This window comes from Oncorhynchus kisutch, linkage group LG10 (assembly GCF_002021735.2).
Source record: "Oncorhynchus kisutch isolate 150728-3 linkage group LG10, Okis_V2, whole genome shotgun sequence".
In the NCBI taxonomy this organism is placed as follows: domain Eukaryota; kingdom Metazoa; phylum Chordata; class Actinopteri; order Salmoniformes; family Salmonidae; genus Oncorhynchus; species Oncorhynchus kisutch.
The window spans coordinates 46053175-46071215 of NC_034183.2; the positions used below are offsets into that span (position 1 = coordinate 46053175).

The 18041-nt window shown below is 42.9% G+C and overlaps 1 protein-coding gene across 1 annotated transcript; it reads right to left on the minus strand.

Annotated features, from left to right (window-relative positions):
- Positions 1-6884: 6884 nt before the first annotated feature.
- LOC109897551 (paired box protein Pax-6-like) lies at positions 6885-13483 on the minus strand. The gene is made up of 8 exons (XM_031833775.1): positions 12885-13483; positions 9707-9845; positions 9216-9383; positions 8977-9059; positions 8608-8764; positions 8398-8468; positions 8026-8170; positions 6885-7888 (listed from the first exon to the last, which is right to left on the minus strand). Exons 2-8 carry the CDS (start codon positions 9792-9794, stop codon positions 7821-7823), a joined length of 780 nt encoding a protein of 259 aa, XP_031689635.1. The 5' UTR covers positions 9795-9845; positions 12885-13483; the 3' UTR covers positions 6885-7820.
- Positions 13484-18041: the final 4558 nt, after the last annotated feature.

An 18041-nucleotide genomic window follows, 5' to 3' on the forward strand; every position in this document is an offset into this window, starting at 1 on the left:
TTCCCTACCAAGCAAAAAGGCAGTAACTCCTCATTTGGCCAAAAATTATGTCATTTTTGCTTCATTAAATACATGCTTAATCATATGGACAAGTATCCTGCCTCGTATTGTGTTTTAGAGAAAATGGGGGTCATATTAGCAGTAACTGCAATAAGTTAGTGTGAAACCAAGGTAAATAAAAGCAGTTTTTCTCAGTTACTGCCTTTTTGCTTGGTAAGGCAGTATTATGTCCAGTTTCTTGGACATTTTGTTCGTTTGTACAGTACAATTAATCACATGTGCAATAAAGACCATAAAATCCACCTTCACAATCAGCATATCAGTTTCCCTCAACTGTTGAACAACACTCTGAATCTCCACAGTCTGCAGAGCATCCACCGCCACTTCTTCAGCTCCCTTTGCTCCTTCAACTATTTAATGTGCCAACGTGTAGGAGACCTGCTGTCCAGAGCCCAGTATTCCCTGTTCCTCCTCCCCGCACTCGCCCTGAGGTGCGTGTTCTCGGCCCAGTATCACCAGCGCCGGCACCACGCACCAGGCCTACAGTGCGCCTCGTCTGTCCAGAGCTGCTAGAGTCTCCCGTCTGTCCAGAGGTGCTAGAGTCTCCCATCTGTTAAGAGCTGCTAGAGTCTCCCGTCTGTTCAGAGCTGCTAGAGTCTCCCGTCTGTCCAGAGCTGCTAGAGTCTCCCGTCAGCCAGGATCCGCCAGAGCCGCCAGTCAGCCAGGATCCGCCAGAGCCGCCAGTCAGCCAGGATCCGCCAGAGCCGCCAGTCAGCCAGGAGCCGCCAGTCAGCCAGGATCCGCCAGAGCCGTCAACCTGCCTGAGCTACCTCTTAGTCCTGAGCTACCTCTTAGTCCTGAGCTACCCCTCAGTCCTGAGCTACCACTCAGTCCTGAGCTACCTTAGTAATGAGGCACCCCTCATTCCAGGTGGGCCCTTTGTTAGGGTTACTAGGCCAAGGTCGGCGGTGAGGGTCGCCACTCAAAGGACGCTAAAAAAGCGGACTAAGACTATGGTGGAGTGGGGTCCACGTCCCGCGCCAGAGCCGCCACCGTGGACAGACGCCCACCCAAACCCTCCCCTATGGGTTTAGGTGTGCGGCCGGGAGTCCGCAACTTTGGTGGGTGGTACTGTCCCGCCCTGGCCTTAGTTATCTTTGTTGTCTTTATTATTTTGGTTAGGCCAGGGTGTGATATGGGTGATTTGGATCTTGTCTAGGGTTTTTTGTAGATTTATGGAGTTGTGTTCAGTTTAGGTGTCTAGGTAAGACTATGGTTGCCTAGATTGGTTCTCAATCAGAGGCAGGTGTTTATTGTTGTCTCTGATTGGGAACCATATTTAGGCAGCCATATTCTTTGGGTATTTTGTGGGTGATTGTTTCCTGTCTTTGTGTTTTATGCACCAGTTAGGACTGTTTCGGTTTTCACGTTTATTGTTTTGTAGTTTGTTCATGTTAAGTGTCTCTTATTAAAGAACCATGAACTTCAACCACGCTGCGTTTTGGTCCGCCTCTCCTTCCCAGGAAGAAAGCGGTGACACCAGTTCCCAAACTATGTGGGGTCGCCTGGTATGAAAATAGGTTTGCAGGAGAATTTTCTAAATCCTGAATTTTTTTAGTGAATTTATCTAGAAGATCAAATTCAACCAGAGAGCGCCCTTAGATCATGGAAAAAGGCTTGAATGAGTCTAACACTTACACACATGTATTATAATAATCTAATGATTCAAATTAATTTCATACAATCACATGGTATCAGACCTATTGTTTCAGGACTGTAACATTCTAATCATTTATTAAAACATATTTCCTTATCACTTTGATATTACTGGCCACAATTGATATGGTGAAAACGGTGTGGGGAGGCAGAGGCACAGGATCTCACATCAATACCTTTGTCAGATAACACTGTTGAACAAATCATTTATGCTGTTACTAGCAATCAAGAGGAAACTCTGACTGAAGGTGAAGTTTATGCTCAACAAATGGACGTTAGCTGTGAGGACCAAGATGCCCATGTATTGACTTTTGTTTACTGTACATGTCGGGGGATGCTATTCATGAGGACATATTGTTCTGTCTCACAAATCCCGAGTATAGAACAACACTAGATGTGTGCTGCGTGGATATATTGACGAGAACCAGATTCCAGGGGATCGAATTGTGGGCTTTTGCATAGACGGGGCTCCATCTATTACTCTCTCTGCCATATGGACGCATTGTATGATACACAGAGCGCTACTGGCGGCAGAAGAGCTGAGCACAGACCTCGGAGACATACTGCAGCAGGTAACTTCAATTGTAAACTACATCATCAACTGCACGCACGCATGTTCGCAAAACTAGGTGGAGATATGGGATCAGAGCATGACAATGTTCTTTTTGTTATCGAGGGTGAGTGTTGGAAAGATTTTTCACATTGAGAGAGGAACTGTTGTCTTTCACAATGGATGTAAAAAACAAACAAAAAAACACATTGACTTTCTGTGTCATGAAAAGATCATGTGTTTCCTTGCCTATATAAAATACATACAGTATTTGCAAGCATACAAGGGAAATACAAAAAAACTAGTGATCGATTCAGAGGAAATCATTCTTATTGGAGAGTCTTTCAAAAGTTAACCATGCCCCCTTCCCTCGGCTGTGCAGGTTTCTAACAGAAAACAACATTGTAAGTGTCCCACACGACTGATGACTGCTCAACTCCAACGCTTGGAAGAGCACTTTGGGACCTACTTCCCAATCCATTTGACTGTGATCCTGGCTCAATTGACATGTGGGTAAGGGAAATCGAACATCTGATCGAGCTGTCATGTGACCGAATGCATTCACGGGTCACTACGGAGGAGTTTTTGGTTGCAGTCCAAACACTTAAAAGACACACGTAGGACCAAATTAAGTTCTGATGACGTATCATGATGTCTGATGAGTATACACTTGCAGGGCGAGGGAGGAAGGAATGGTTTTTAAATGGACCGCCCTTGCCTGGAAATGTGTCACTCGTTCATCCCACGATGATTGTGTTTTCTGCCACCGGTAGCTTGTGGGTGCTTTATATATGCTACAGTCAATTATGATTGCATGTCTACTTATATTAACTTTATAATTATTAATAGGCCTACTGTATGATAGCTAGCAAATGAATTCGCTAACTGACGTTAGCATGCCTAGCTGGAACTTCTGAAGAAGGAACATTTTTTATTTCTACAATTTCCAAAAGCTAACCAAACAAAAACATAATTACTTTTTAGGAGACGTGTTTGTGCCGTCATGTGCATTAGTAGCACAATTTATAACCTTTTTACATTCATTTTTACTTAAACATGTATGCTGACTTCTCCGTTGATGTTGTTTTTGCATTTTGGCTGACTTTCCTTAGCAAATGTACAATCATCGCGAATTGAATTATGGGGAGTTTACGTTGACAACTTCTCTTGCTTTGCTCATCATTTGGACCGCCATCCAAGATGGTGACAGGGATTCCCCAAGGGCATGAGGCGAGGGTAAAGTGGATGAGGGTGTGTCTTTTATGAGTTTGAACTGCAGCCTATGTTCCTGTCTCAAAGGGAATACCATGCCGTCTCCCTCTGAGCAATAATGCCGCGTACAAAACAACTGGGAACTCGGAAATCTCAGACTTCCGACTTCAGTGTTTTTAAGACAACTGGGATCTCGAAAAAAAAATCTCAGACTGAGAATAATCCTTTTGAATGGTCATTCCAACTCGGGATCTCGGGCCTCTTTCTAGAGCTCCGGCTTTCCGACCTGAAGATCACTGACGTCACCATCAGTGCTCTAGTCTGCATTAAAACCAAATGTCGATCCAGTTTGGATGTGACAGCAGAGATGAGGTGCGCACTGTTGACCACGCCCCCTGACTTTTGAGAAGCTCTGACGCGACATGCGTCACGCATACCCATCTCATTAGTGGTGGTGAGATAAGATTATGTCAGACTAATTTCCAATGAACTTTTATAGCCACACATTAAAGGTATGTGAAGGTGGGTTGAGAAGACGATCAGAAATAATATTAGAATGTTTTCCAATTGACTCCCATAGCCCCAAATGAAAAAGTAAACATTGGCTGTTAATTACAGATTTCTTTTTGATGTGGTTGGGGTCCTGAGAATTTTCAGATATCAAAATGGGGTCATGGGCCAAAGAAGTTTGGGAACCCCTGAGCTACACAATCTTTTCACAGCACTTCGATACAGTTAAGGCCAGAAGTGATTTTCGTAGCAGGTTAGGAGAGCTAACCCTAACCTTACTCCTTTTCCTAACCTTAACCTAAATTTCCTAACCTGCTATGTTAATTATCACAATCTGCTGCGTAAATTCTCCCAATCTGCTAGGAAAAAGTCAAGTCTGGTCGTAGCTGTATCTAAGTGGCGTGAAAAGAGTTTCTCATCTCCTTACAGTAGTGCATTCAAAGATCAATCAACATTTTTCGAACTATTGATTCATTGGATTTAGTTCAATTTTAGGTTATAAAACATCAAAAAGTAATTTAAAAAACAGCACAGTTTTCATTATGTATCGTACTATTTATTAGTAGCCTGTACAGGCTGTACATTTACTCATCAATAAATACATGACATGTATCTAACATCAATGGCATGGAATCGTTGTGAGGTCCAATTAATATTTAACCAATTATGAAGTTTACCACAAAAAGCAATGTGGTGCTGTTTATGGTGATGATCAAGAGTCTTATGAAATGCTCTCTTAATTTTGATGACCCCCCTCCTCCCAACACCCAAACACACACTTGTTGCAGAATCCTCAGCACGGCCCCCCCCAAACCCTGCCCAGCGTCAGCTTAAAATCAGACACTGGTACAAGGATTGGGAGAGGCTGTACAGAGAGAGACTGTACAGAGAGAGACTGTACAGAGAAAGAGAGCGAGAGAGTACTACATGACAGACAGGTTTGAAGGAATAATGAAAACACTGCTGATAAGACCATGCTCTGTCTGGAATGATAGAAAAAAGTCTGACCACCTTCAGGTTATATGAGTTAAAAACAGAAGTACATAAACAAAGTACATTCAAACAAATACTGAACAGAACATACAAATAAATGCCACTGCAATGATACGGAAATACAGTGTAATTAACAAAAACATTATGGAGCTCTTTCTCCAGCCAGCCTCTCTCTTTCACTAACTCGCTCTCCCTCTCTTTCTGTTTTCTAATGTCTCTGCAAGGACAGTTTCCTGACTTGCTTCTTGTCGTGCTCTTCTTACCGCTTACGCCTTCACAGCCATTCCCTCGCCGTCATGTTGAACACATTAAGCAAGTCCTCTCTCTCTTTCTCCCTTTTAATTTAGCCTGGCACTCATCTTCCTGTCTGCCCAATGCCCTGTCTCGTGCCCTTCTCCCTCTCTACGTCTCCGCTCCCTCTATCTATCCCCCTGTCCTGCCCTCCCTATCTCCCCCCAAATCACTATTCCTCTGAGCCAGGACCAATGGGGAGCCAGCCAGCAGGGTGAGGCATTTCCTTTGTGACAGGAAGCTGGGGGGGGGGGGTGATAGAGACTAGAGAGAGAGATAATGAGTGAGAGATAATGAGTGAGAGAAGGATGGAGGGGGTGAAGAGAGGGCTAAATTCACCCTAGAGATACAACTCTTGGTGGACTGTGTTCATTACCATCATACAGTATAAGGGTAGATGATGTATGCTTCTTCGATTGCTTTGACTGAACTCACTCTAAAACCTGATAGGCAGCAGTGCTTATTTACACCAAGGAAACTCTTCCTGTCCTGTGGTATTGTCATAAGAGAGTGAATACAAAACACACACAGTGACCCTGAAGTTCAAGAGTGTATGTTCAAAGTTGAAAGTGGTTTGAAGTGAGGTCAAGTTTAGCTAGAGAGAGAGAGAGCGAGAGAAGTGTTTGAGTGGGCAAGACCAAGAAGAAGGGAGTAGAAAGCGGGATGGGAAAGATGTGATAGAGTGATAGACAGAGGGCCATGTTCAAAGACCGACAGTAGATAAGTGCTCTCTGATAGAAGTTGAGTTGATGGGTTGGGTGGGTTAGGAGGTAGAGACAGTCCATAGGGGATATAGTGGGGATGTGATTGTTCGAGCAGGGGTTAAGAGTGTCTTGTGTGCAACATCCTCTCGGAATCTCCATACCTCGTTAACTCTGAGTCTAATTGCACAAATGTAAACATTGCCATGTAAACCCACAAATAATTATGTTAGCATATAGGACCTAATATGGTCATGGCTGTGACTGGGTGTTTGTGTTGATTGTGAATATCAAGATTACAAGAACAGTATACGGTATACATATACACAGTTTGGGTATGTGTGTGTGTGTACATGCGCGTGTGTGTGTGCACATTCATGCCTGTGTGTGTGAGTGTGCACATTCATATGTGTGTGTGTGTGCGTGCATTTGCAAGTTTGTACGGGTATGTTTCATGTCCTTGTGAGAATTGGTTTGTCAGTCAGTCAGGGCATTATTTACAGTGGGTGTGGTGATGTGAGTAACAAAAACAGGAAATCCACAGTCACATAGGCAGGAAATGCTCCTGCTCAGTGACAGAGTGAGAAATAAACAAAAGCTAAAGACCATAGAATACACAAGCTTCACCAGAAGTCTCTGAGGGGTGGTTCACTAACATAGATCAATATGTTATTGAAGATTTGGTAAATATTCTCACATTGAAATTAGCCAAAGTCTTTTTGCGTTCAGAAAGAAAGCCACATTAGGATTCCTCTCTTTCCAGCCATTATTTCCCTGTTTGTACAGTATATGTGGTGTAAATTCACTTGGATTGATTTATTTAAAAATAAATGCAATGCACATTCCAACTCTTACATTAATCAAGCTAACCGTCTTATTACTGATCAATTACTGTTAAATAACAGGCATTGTTTTGTTTCACATTTAGATTTTATTTCTTTGTTCAAACAGCTTCACAAAAAGGGAATACACTAAAATGATTAGCAGTTTAAAGACATACACATACACGAAATGCAACTACACACATACAAACACTCACTCATGCCTACACGTACACTCGCACACACACACACACACACACACACACACACACACACACACACACACACACACACACACACACACACACACACACACACACACACACACACACACACACACACACACACACACACACAGTGCTAAATGTACAGGTGAAGGAAAGGACTTTAGAAGGGGTAGGATTGCAAAAGTCCGATTGAAAGAATGGAATGGAGAGAGGAGGAGGACAAAAATATGGCATCACAGTAACATCCTTATTCACTAGTATTGGTTTTTGATTGTCTTCAACTCTCCTAGGTCATTGGTTACACTAATCCCTGCTGGACTGTCATTGATTAAATGAAATCCATGCTTGACTATGATTGGGGATTTCATTTCAATGCTTGATTGTCTGTTTGATCTGAACAAACATCAACAGGATTGAGTGAGTGAGTGAAAGAGTGAGTGAATCTGCTGGGATCCAGTTCCAGTTCATCATTTGATGGCATTGTACGCTGAGATCAAGCTTAATTGTAATTACTAGTCCAGTACCAATACTTGATTGTCATCGGCTTCTTCAGGCCCATACTAGATTGTCATTGGTGGTTCCATGGCCCATCCATGATTGTCATTGGCTGTTGCAGGTCATTGATACTTTTATTGGTAGTTTTTGCCATTATTTTAGAATGACTGATTGTAATCGCTTTGGATTGTAATGGATTGGGTGTTTGCGTATCTTAGTCTGTCACAGTCACAGTGAATAGGTGGATCTTCAGATACTGGCAGGTTTGGTGGTGATCTAGTGTCATGCCGTAACTGTGTTATTCTCACTGGAGTCTGGTCCAGTACTGACCTAAGTCCTGCTCACTACCCGACACACCAGGAGAGAGATATCCTGGGAGACAGACAGAGACAGACCGAGAGACAAAGAGAAAGAGAAACAAAGACAAGAAGGATGAGTTGGCAAAGTGGCACCTAAACTAAATACTAGATCTTCACAGACACACATGCACACATGCCGCAGAGACTCACCTGTGTTGGAGCTGGCAGAGTGAGGGGGAGGCAGGTGAGGAGAGGGGTAAGAGAGGGAGTCAAACTTCCGGGCCAGGGGGGGAGGAGAGGAGGGGGAGGGAGGGAGCATGCAGGGGTAAGAAGGAGCGGACTGGGGTGGCAATGACTGGAGAGACAGAGAGAGAGCAAAGAGAAGAGGAGAGAGGGACAGGAACAGTACATGCAGGAAGAGAAAAGAAAAGAGAGAAGATTGTTAACCAGTGATAGGACTGATGAGACAGAACAAAGATTCAGTGAAAGTTTTGGTTGAAAATGAAGGACCAATAGTCATGTTAACAATGAACGACATGGGGTTCATAGCACAATAAAAAAAGAAACATTTGTTGAATTTACCTGCATATTGGAGAAGACTGAGAGAGAACCGTAGCCTGAGAGAGAGTTGTCACTGCGACTGTGCATTGAGGCTTCATCAAGAAACACAGAAATGTTTTTAAATAATATTGTATACAGTAATACACACACATACATGCATACTGTACATTAACACACAAACACACACTTGTACACCTACAAACATATTTCAAAAAGTGGATGGTTTCTTACCTGAGCTGTTGCCATGGTGAGAGTGATAGACACCTGTGTTGAAGGAGGTGCTGAGGGGGGCGTGTGCCTGAGAACAGGAAGTCCCGCCCCCTGACCTCTTCTGATTGCGCAATTTCTCCTCCCTCCTCCATTTGGCTCGCCGATTGGAAAACCACACCTGTCAATCAATCAATCAACCAAACTAACCTTTCAGGTGTGTTTTTGTTGGAATATAACAAATATATGAAAACTGGTGGTCCCAGAGGACTGGTTTGAGAACTGCTCAGGTACACTTTGGTAGCTGCCATACTCTAAACTGGCCACTAGAGGGAGTAAAGGATAAGAATAAAGAGACGGAGGGTTAAACAGACGGAGTGAACGGTTGGTTACCTGAATGCGAGCCTCTGGAAGGTCGATTTTAGCTGCCAATCTCTCTCTGGCAAAGACATCTGGGTAATGTGTCCGTTCAAACTCTGTAAGGTGGAGAAAATTTTGTCAAGAAGCCCACAATGTTTCACATTAACACACACATGCCCGTGGCATTAAACGTAGCTTTTCCTTCATGTTTATTACTATAATTTAATTGACTCTCCACAGGCCTCAACTGAAGCCTGGGGCTGGGGTTAGACCTTTCTCCAGCGCGTCAATCTGCTCCTGGGTGAAACTAGTGCGATTCCTCTGGAGCTTTCTCTTCAGCTGGAGGTGATGCTGTGCGTCCTCTGCCTCATCCCTCTCTCTTTGCACTCCCTCTCCTCCTCCTACCATCCGCACACTCACGTCATCCACCACACAGCCATCTAATGGAAAGGGGGAGAGAGATTGTTCTAGAACAGAAGGATAATTGAAGCTCTTTTCTTGGTGAAATGAGTGTGTGTTTGTGTGTGTGTGTGTCTGCCTGAGTGTAACAAGCGTTTATGCATTCTCCATATCTCCACATGTACGTATACATTTCACTGTTTTGTGTTTGTGCACTCTGTCTCTGTAGGTGTGTGTGTGTGTGTGTGTGTGTGTCTGTGTGTGTTGTAGCTGTTGACACACTGTTTCTGCTCAGTCGTGGAAGATTCTCCAGCTCACCCTACGCTGACTCCACGAGTCACACAAACACACACACTATCTGTACCGTGCTGTGTTGGTTGATGGTACCAGTTGTTTGGCCCAGTCCAGCTGGAGGTGTTCTGTAGATTCAGCATGCTGAGTTTCTCACACATAACACTTCCCCTTCACCTTCTCTCCTCCAATAAGAACACAGATCAGAACTACTGGAAGATGGGGAGGAGGAGATAAAGAGAGGTGGAGGAAGAGGAGAGAAAGGTAGAGGAAATAAGTGATAAGGTACATACACTACCGTTCAAAAGTTTGGGGTCACTTAGAAATGTCCTTGTTTTTGAAAGAAAAGAAAATGTTTTGGTCCATTAAAATAACATCTGATGGATCAGAAATACATTGTAGACATTGTTAATGTTGTAAATGACTATTGTAGCTGAAAACGTCTGATTTTGTTTTATGGAATATCTACATAGGCGTACAGAGGCCAATTATCAGCAAAAATCATCCCTGTGTTCCAATGGCACGTTGTGTTAGCTAATCCAAATTCATAATTTTAAAAGGTTAATTGATCATTAGAAAACCCTTTTCCAATTATGTTAGCACAGCTGAAAACCGTTGTGCTGATTAAAGAAGTAACAAAACTGGCCTTCTTTAGACTAGTTGAGTATCTGGAGCATCAGCATTTGTGGGTTCGATTACATGCTCAAAATGGCCAGAAACGAAGAACTTTCTTCTGAAACTCGTCAGTCTCTTCATGTTCTGAGAAATAAAGGCTATTCCATGGGAGAAATTGCCATGAAACTGAAGATCTCGTACAACGCTGTGTACTACTCCCTTCACAGAACAGCAAAAATTGGCTCTTACCAGAATAGAAAGAGAAGAGGGAGGCCCCGGTGCACAACTGAGCAAGAGGATAAGTACATTAGTGTGTAGTTTGAGAAACAGATGCCTCACAAGTCCTCAACTGGCAGCTTCATTAAATAGTACCCACAAAACACCAGTCTCAACGTCAACAATGAAGAGACGACTCCGGGATGCTGGCCATCTAGGCAAAGTTCCTCAGTCCAGTGTCTGTGTTCTTTTGCCCATCTTAATCTTTTCTTTTTATTGGCCAGTATGAGATACAAATTTTTCTTTGCAACTCTACCTAGAAGACCAGAATCCCAGAGTCGCCTCTTCACTGTTGACGTTGAGACTGGTGTTTTGTGGGTACTATTTAATGAAGCTTCCAGTTGAGGACTTGGAAGGCATCTGTTTCTCAAACTAGACAGTCTAATGTACTTGACCTCTTGCTCAGTTGTGCACCGGGGCCTCCCACTCTTTCTATTCTAGTTAGTGCCAGTTTGCCCTGTTCTGTGAAGGGAGTAGTACACAGCGTTGCACGAGATCTTCAGTTTCATGGCAATTTCTCCCATGGAATAGCCTTTATTTCTCAGAACATGAAGAGACTGACGAGTTTCAGAAGAAAGTTCTTCGTTTCTGGCCATTTTGAGCATGTAATCGAACCCACAAATGCTGATGCTCCAGATACTCAACTAGTCTAAAGAAGGACAGTTTTATTACTTATTTAATTAGCACAACAGTTTTCAGCTGTGCTAACATAATTGCGAAAGGGTTTTCTAATGTTCAATTAGCATTTAAAATGATAAACTTGGATTAGCTAACACAACGTGCCATTGGAACACAGGAGTGATGGTTGCTGATAATGGGCCTCTGTACGCCTATGTAGATATTCCAGTAATAATCAGCCGTTTCCAGCCACAATAGTCATTTACAACATTAACAATGTCTACACTATATTTCTGATGAATTTTATGTTATTTTAATGGACAAAAAATGAGCTTTTCTTTCAAAAACATGGACATTTCTAAGTGACCCCAAACTTTTGAACGGTAGTGTACATTTGGAGAGAAAGAGAGACACACACACTTGTGCATTAGCCTCCCACGGCAACACACGGGGAGTTCATTACAAACACACTCAGTAATTAGGAGCTACATCCCCTCCACTCTGACACTGACTATACACACACGCATGAGAGGAGAGAGTAACACTGTCAGCTACCATTAACCACACAGGCAGAACACAACCCCAGACACTAACTACACTAATGATACACAGTCACAAAGTAGGGACCAAAACACTCACAACATTACACACATTACTATACACACTCTGACTATGATGCACACACAGACAGACGGGGAGCGTAAATATGTATGCACAACACTAAAGCTATACTAGTGATACAGGGGAGCAGAATTACACACCTGTAATACACCTGTAATTCTCACAACACCACATTACTCTAACCTTAAACCTAACTTCACATTCATATGGTGCACTGAAAGGAGGGACAAAAGTACATACAACAATACACACTGACTATGTGTGATGGTGATACCGGTATACATAGAATTGGAGCAGAAATTCTCACAACACTGTCGTTAACACTGTAACTATACTCTAATGACACATGATGATGGAGAAATAGAACAACTAAACACTCAATGGACATTGGAGAAATACACAACAATAGGCCCTAATACAGTAGCGATGGAAGAGACTAACAACTCACAACACTGGACACACATTGTGGGGTAAAATATGTCCTAACACTATACACTTCACTTTACAGTTGATTCATTGATCCATTAATCAAGTATTAGGATTAAGACTGGAATAGATGGGGACGAGACAATTAGAAGAAATAAATCCTGCCTTTTATTCAAAAGTTGTGAGTGTGCTGTGCATTGCTGGACTCCCAACAATGACTGCCACCAGGTATCATAACCAGCACAGAGCCATACCGGTTAAAAGCACAAAACACCGGACAGGCAGATTTCATAAATCATTATTAGCAGACCTTTAGCTTGAATACATACAAAGTAAAGTGGGTAAAGGTTATACATTACAGAAGAAGAGGAGAAACCCTGAAACATCAGCGAGTGAGAGCTAGTTCTCTGGCCATATATTCATAAATCTTGCTAGAGGGGTGTATCTCTACCTATTTTGGCTCACAGTGCCTTTCCGTATGTCTACGTCGAGTCAAAGATCAAGTTATCTTGATTCCGTGTGGTTTCACCCTCTCTAGTCTAGTTGGTACTTTTGCTATCTGTCACTGTCTGTCATAAATAGTTCCTTTATGTTTCGTTCAAATTTGTCTTGTTCTCTTATTCGATCTCTGTCTGTGTCTGTCTCTCTCCCCCAACATTAGTGTTGGTTGACAAGTTTAGTGAAAGGACACTCACCTACTCAAGAGAGAGGATGCCGATGGTTTTCCAAACTTGCGTTTCTCTAGTCTCTCCACTGTTTCCAAGGTTTCTCTCTTCCTCCTCTTCCTCTCTTTCGTTATACCCTCATCCCTCTCCCCTGACCTCGCTTTTGTTGACTGTGTGTGCAAAGAGAAAGAGAGAGCAGGGAGGCGAGCCAGAGAAGAGATGGAGAGAGTTAGACAGAGCGAAAGAGAGGAGGCGAGGGAGGGGGGAGTGGGCCAGGGAGAGAGAAACAAGTCTGCAGGCACTCTGGTCCTCGGAGCGATGGATAGAGAGGGAGAGAGAAGGAGGAGGGAGGGAGGAAGAGAGGGATGACACACAGACTCAGTGTCAGTGTCAGGTCTGGACTTAATGCCAGGAAAAGGGGTGATGGAGAGAGAGAGCGAGAGAAAGAGAGAGACGGAGAGAGAGAGACAAGAGTAAGGAGGGAGGGGTGGTAAAGGTATGGAGAGAATGGAAGAAACGCGAAGGGAGGGTGAAGGATGAAGGGAGGATGATGATCACCTATATCAATTTTAAAACGAGGCCTAGTAACGCTTTATTTGAAGGATGGCTTCTAAACATTATTCAATAGTGTACCCAATATTATGTAAAAGCCATATAATTCATGATCTATGTGATTACATGTCCTTGTAATGAATGTTGTTAGACATGCACCGGTATTTACTTGTTTATAAATGTATAACAAATGATATATAAACGGTCTATGAATCACAACCTACTTAATACAGGCTTATAAGCAATTCATAAGAACACCGTAGGTAAAAGCTTTAAAACTGAAATGTGTTTGGCCTCATAGTGTTCCAAAGTGTTGGACTGTAGAGAGAAACTCTGACCTTTCGGATACAGAGGACAGGGAGAGAGAGACCACTGGCCCAGTTCTGGCTCTTTCGAGAGAAACTGCATACATTTACATGTGCAAATAAGAAGGAAAGGGTCGCATTCTAAGAACATACAGTTATAGCCATAGTACAAACACTTTGAGGTATACACTTTCATACACAGTACTTTGATTATTTTTTACGCACACATACACACACACACACACACACCAGTGACACCCTCACACACCAACTTGGTCAGTTGCTATCCTTACAGACTACGATGTGAGGCCCCACCCCACATTCACAAACCCTACACAGTACAAGCTGCCAAATACGCATGCTACGGCATGTTTGGCTTGGTTTCTCTCTGACTGCACTTTGTCACTCGTGACACCACATTTGCATATTTCATTGGATTAGCCCAGAGAACTAGAGAGTCCTTGACAGTACAACAATGAGAAGAGAGAATGCATCTACAGTTTGAGCAAACTTATGTTGAGTCCTGTAGGGTAATACATCTGTAATGTAAAATAATATAGTGGAGATGTATTGAGGAGAACTCTATTACTCAAATCCCCTTTATCCATCTTTAGTCTCCATTCAGTGTCTGCTGAGTTAGAGAGCTCACTATGTTTTACAGTCATAATATAGCATCTTTTGCCTGATATTCTAAAAACTACACTACAAACAGATATTTTTGGGGAGGTAGACTGGAGTGTTTGTTTTTCCGTAACACACAAGGTTGGGGTCAATTCCATTTTAATTCAGGAAGTGCCGAAAAAAGGAGGATCCCGTACACTGCTCTTGATAGTATCACTGCTCTTTAATAAGATTTACGTATCGTCAGAAGTGCCTAATTCACTTTCAATAAGGAGGAGTTTTCACGTCTTGATTTTGGATTTTCTAATGACCTGAATTGATTGAATTGAAATACTACTGACCCAAACCTTAACAGAAGTGCACAACTACTTTAAGAACAACTACTTCTAGAAGACAGAGAGAGAATGGAATGAGGAAGAGCATGTTGTTATTATGAAGACTATAGAAAAAAACAAAGAGGACTTAAGTATGACTATAATATTAGAAGAAGAAGAAAGGGGGACAGAGAGAGAGAGATGGGAGGAGGGGGGAGGTGGAGAAGGAGGGTGCCAACATGTTTTATTTCCGGTTGACAAAACTCTGCGCTCTCTGGCTCCCTCCCTCCCTTCTTTCCTTCCCTCCCTCCCATCTCAACCTCCCTCTCTCTCTGTCATTCTCTCTCTGTCACTGGCTACAGAGAATAATCTGAGGTAAGAGATAGATGACAGAAAAAAGAAGGGATTTTGTTTTCCATAAACAATGAAGGAAGAGAATAGAAGATATCTCTGGAAATGTGTTTTAGATGTTTCTATGCATGCCGTCTTTGTGTGAGTGAGTTTATGGGCATACGTGTACACTGTATCTTGTGTGTATACCTGTATGCACAAGTGTGTGCAGGGCAGGCTCCAGTCATAAGCAGTCACTTAGAGCCCCAATCCCCCCAAATATAAACACAACATGTAAAGTGATGGTTTCATGAGCTGAAACAAAATATTACCATATGCACAAAAAGCTTATTTCTCTCAAATTTAGTGATTTTTTTTTACATCCCTGTTAGTGAGCATTTCTCCTTTGCCAAGATAATCTATCCACATGACAGGTATGGCATATCAAGAAGCTGATTAAACAGCATGATCATTACACAGATGCACCTTGTGCTGGGGACAATAAAAGGCCACTCTAAAATGTGCAGTGTTGTTGTACAACACAATGCCACAGATGTCTCAAGTTTTGAGGGAGCGTGCAATTGGCATGCTGACTGCAGGAATGTCCACCAGAGCTGTTGCCAGAGGATTGAATGTTCATTTCTCAACCATAAGCCACTTCCAATGTCATTTTAGAGAATTTGGCAGTACTCACACCTCCTCGCGAACTAATTTCAAAATCATGGGCATTAATTAGTTGGTCCCTCCTTTGCTGCTATAACAGCCTCCACTCTCCTGGGAAGGCTTTCTACTAGATGTTGGAACATTGCTGCGGGGACTTGATTCCCTTCAGCCACAAGAGCATTAATGAGGTCGGGCATTGATGTTGGGCGATTAGGCCTGGCTCGCAGTCTGTGTTCCAATTCATCCCAAAGGTGTTGGATGGGTTGAGGTCAGGCCTGTGTGCAGGCCAGTCAAGTTCTTCCACACCGATCTCGACAAACGATTTCTGTATGGACCTCGCTTTGTACACGGGGGATTGTCATGCTGAAACAGGAAAGGGCCTTCCTCAAAATGTTGCCACAAGGCTGGAAGCACAGAATCGGCCTACCACTTCACGGCTGAGTTGTTGTTGCTCCTAGACGTTTCCACTTCACAATAACAGCACTTACAGTTGACCGGGGCAGATCTAGCAGGGCCGAAATTTGACGAACTGACTTGTTGGTAAGGTGGCATCCTATGACAGGGTCACGTTGAATGTCACTGAGCTCTTCAGTAAGGCCATTCTACTTCCAATGTTTGTCTATGGAGATTGCATGGCTGTGTGCTCGATTGTATACACCTGTCAGCAAAAGGTGTGGCTGAAATAGCCAAAATAGCCAACTAATTTGAAGGGGTGTCCACATACGTTTGTGTATATATAGTGTTTTTAGAATTTCAGTTGTGGTCTCAACTTACTGTTGAGAGTAAGAGTAGTAGAATATTCAAGGGGCAAGTTTGAAATTTGGTTGTGCATCAGCTAGTTTTATCTTGTTATGTCAGTCATTGACAGTCACTCAATTAGCCATATCAGCTAACAATTTTTATATTGGTAAATTTGTCTTGCAAGCTATCTAAACTTGTAGTAATCATGGCCGAATACCGACCGGTCACACAGTACATGTGCCCAGGGGCCCTGACCTCCAGGGGGCCCCTGTTGATTTTGTTAATCACTTTTGCTTGTGAGGTGAGGGGGCCCAATAAAGGCTAGAGCCGGCCCTGAGTGTGAGTACTGTATATGTGTATGCCTGTGTGTATGTGTGTTACTTGAATATTCGTGCAGCTTTAGGGCACATTTTTTCAGTCTCTTGTTAGTTCATCCCTGTCACCCTCTCTCTCTCGCTCTCTTTCCCTCTCTCTCTTTTTCACTGCTAGGGGGAGGGGAATGGAGGTCACCATAGCAACCATGCCGGGACAAATTAATATCAAGTCTTTAAAACAAAACACACAAGCTTACGTGTGCATGCGAGTGTGTGTCTGTGTGCGTGTGTCCTTTTCCCTTTCGTGATTCTGTTACTCTGTGAATTTCCATAAAAGGGGAGGGGCTACATTAATTACGAAATATTCATTTCTATATCCATCTCTCTCAGTTTGTCAATTTCCCCCACTCAATTCACTCTTCCCCTCCTCTTCCTTGCCTTTGTCTTTCCTTCTTTCCAGTCTCTCTCTTCCTCCTCTCTCCATCTCTTTGCTGTGGTGTGCCCCCAGGCTACAGTGTGGCACGTCCTCCCTCCATCCCTCCCTCTCCCCTCCTCTCTCACTGCCCCTGTCACCTTCAATTGCTCCATGGAACTAGACACACCGCCTTAGGCGAGGGAAGAGAGGAGCGAGAGAGGAGAGGAAAAAAGAAAGAGAGGAAGAGAGAGACGGAAAGGGAAAGAGAGAAGAGAGAAATGAAACCGAGCGGAGGGAAAAAGTGTCAGACAGGGTATGTGTGAGAGGGAGATAGTAAAAGAAAGGAGAAAGAAACAGCAAAAACGAGTTTGAATTACATAAAAAGAGAGAGAAAGAGAGAGGGAGAAAGAGAGAGAGAGAGAGAGAGTGAGCGAGAGAGAGAGAGGACATAATAAAAAGGTGTGGTTAGAGGAGGGGATAAGAAAGTCTCAACTGTGTTGTTCAGCAGCATCCTGTGTAAAACTATCCAATAACAGCAACACCTGCTGTCAACCATTGTCCTGACTGAGGAGTCCAACACTGAGAACTAAATCGATTCCTGTTAACTAAGATAGCAAATCGGTTCCATTCCCAGAATGTTGTGAGAAAGTCTTTAAATTCCATGAGTTTATGAGAAAAACTCATGAAAGGACACATTTAGTAAATAACACAATTACGTAAATAATAAAATGAAGTAGGACTAAATAACACAATTAAGCAGGATCAATTCGGAATAAGTGGGACACTTTTTGCATTTCCGTCTGCTGTAACCTCTGTAGACATCTATCCAACATATTAGTCCAACACATCCTCAAGAAGTTTCCTAATCACAAAAAAATCGAATTGTTATTTATTTCCTTAACTTATCTCATTTGCACACTTTTTGTTTTCTT

Excerpts from the sequence above, each read along its gene's own strand:
- LOC109897551 (XM_031833775.1), bottom strand. The coding sequence starts at position 9,794 with ATGTGTGAGAAACTCAGCATGCTGAATCTACAGAACACCTCCAGCTGG. Across the intron at positions 8,171-8,397 it reads CAGTCTTCTCCAATATGCAG|TCATTGCCACCCCAGTCCGC; the intron begins GTAAATTCAACA and ends CTGTCTCTCCAG. Across the intron at positions 7,889-8,025 it reads CTCTGCCAGCTCCAACACAG|GATATCTCTCTCCTGGTGTG; the intron begins GTGAGTCTCTGC and ends TCTGTCTCCCAG.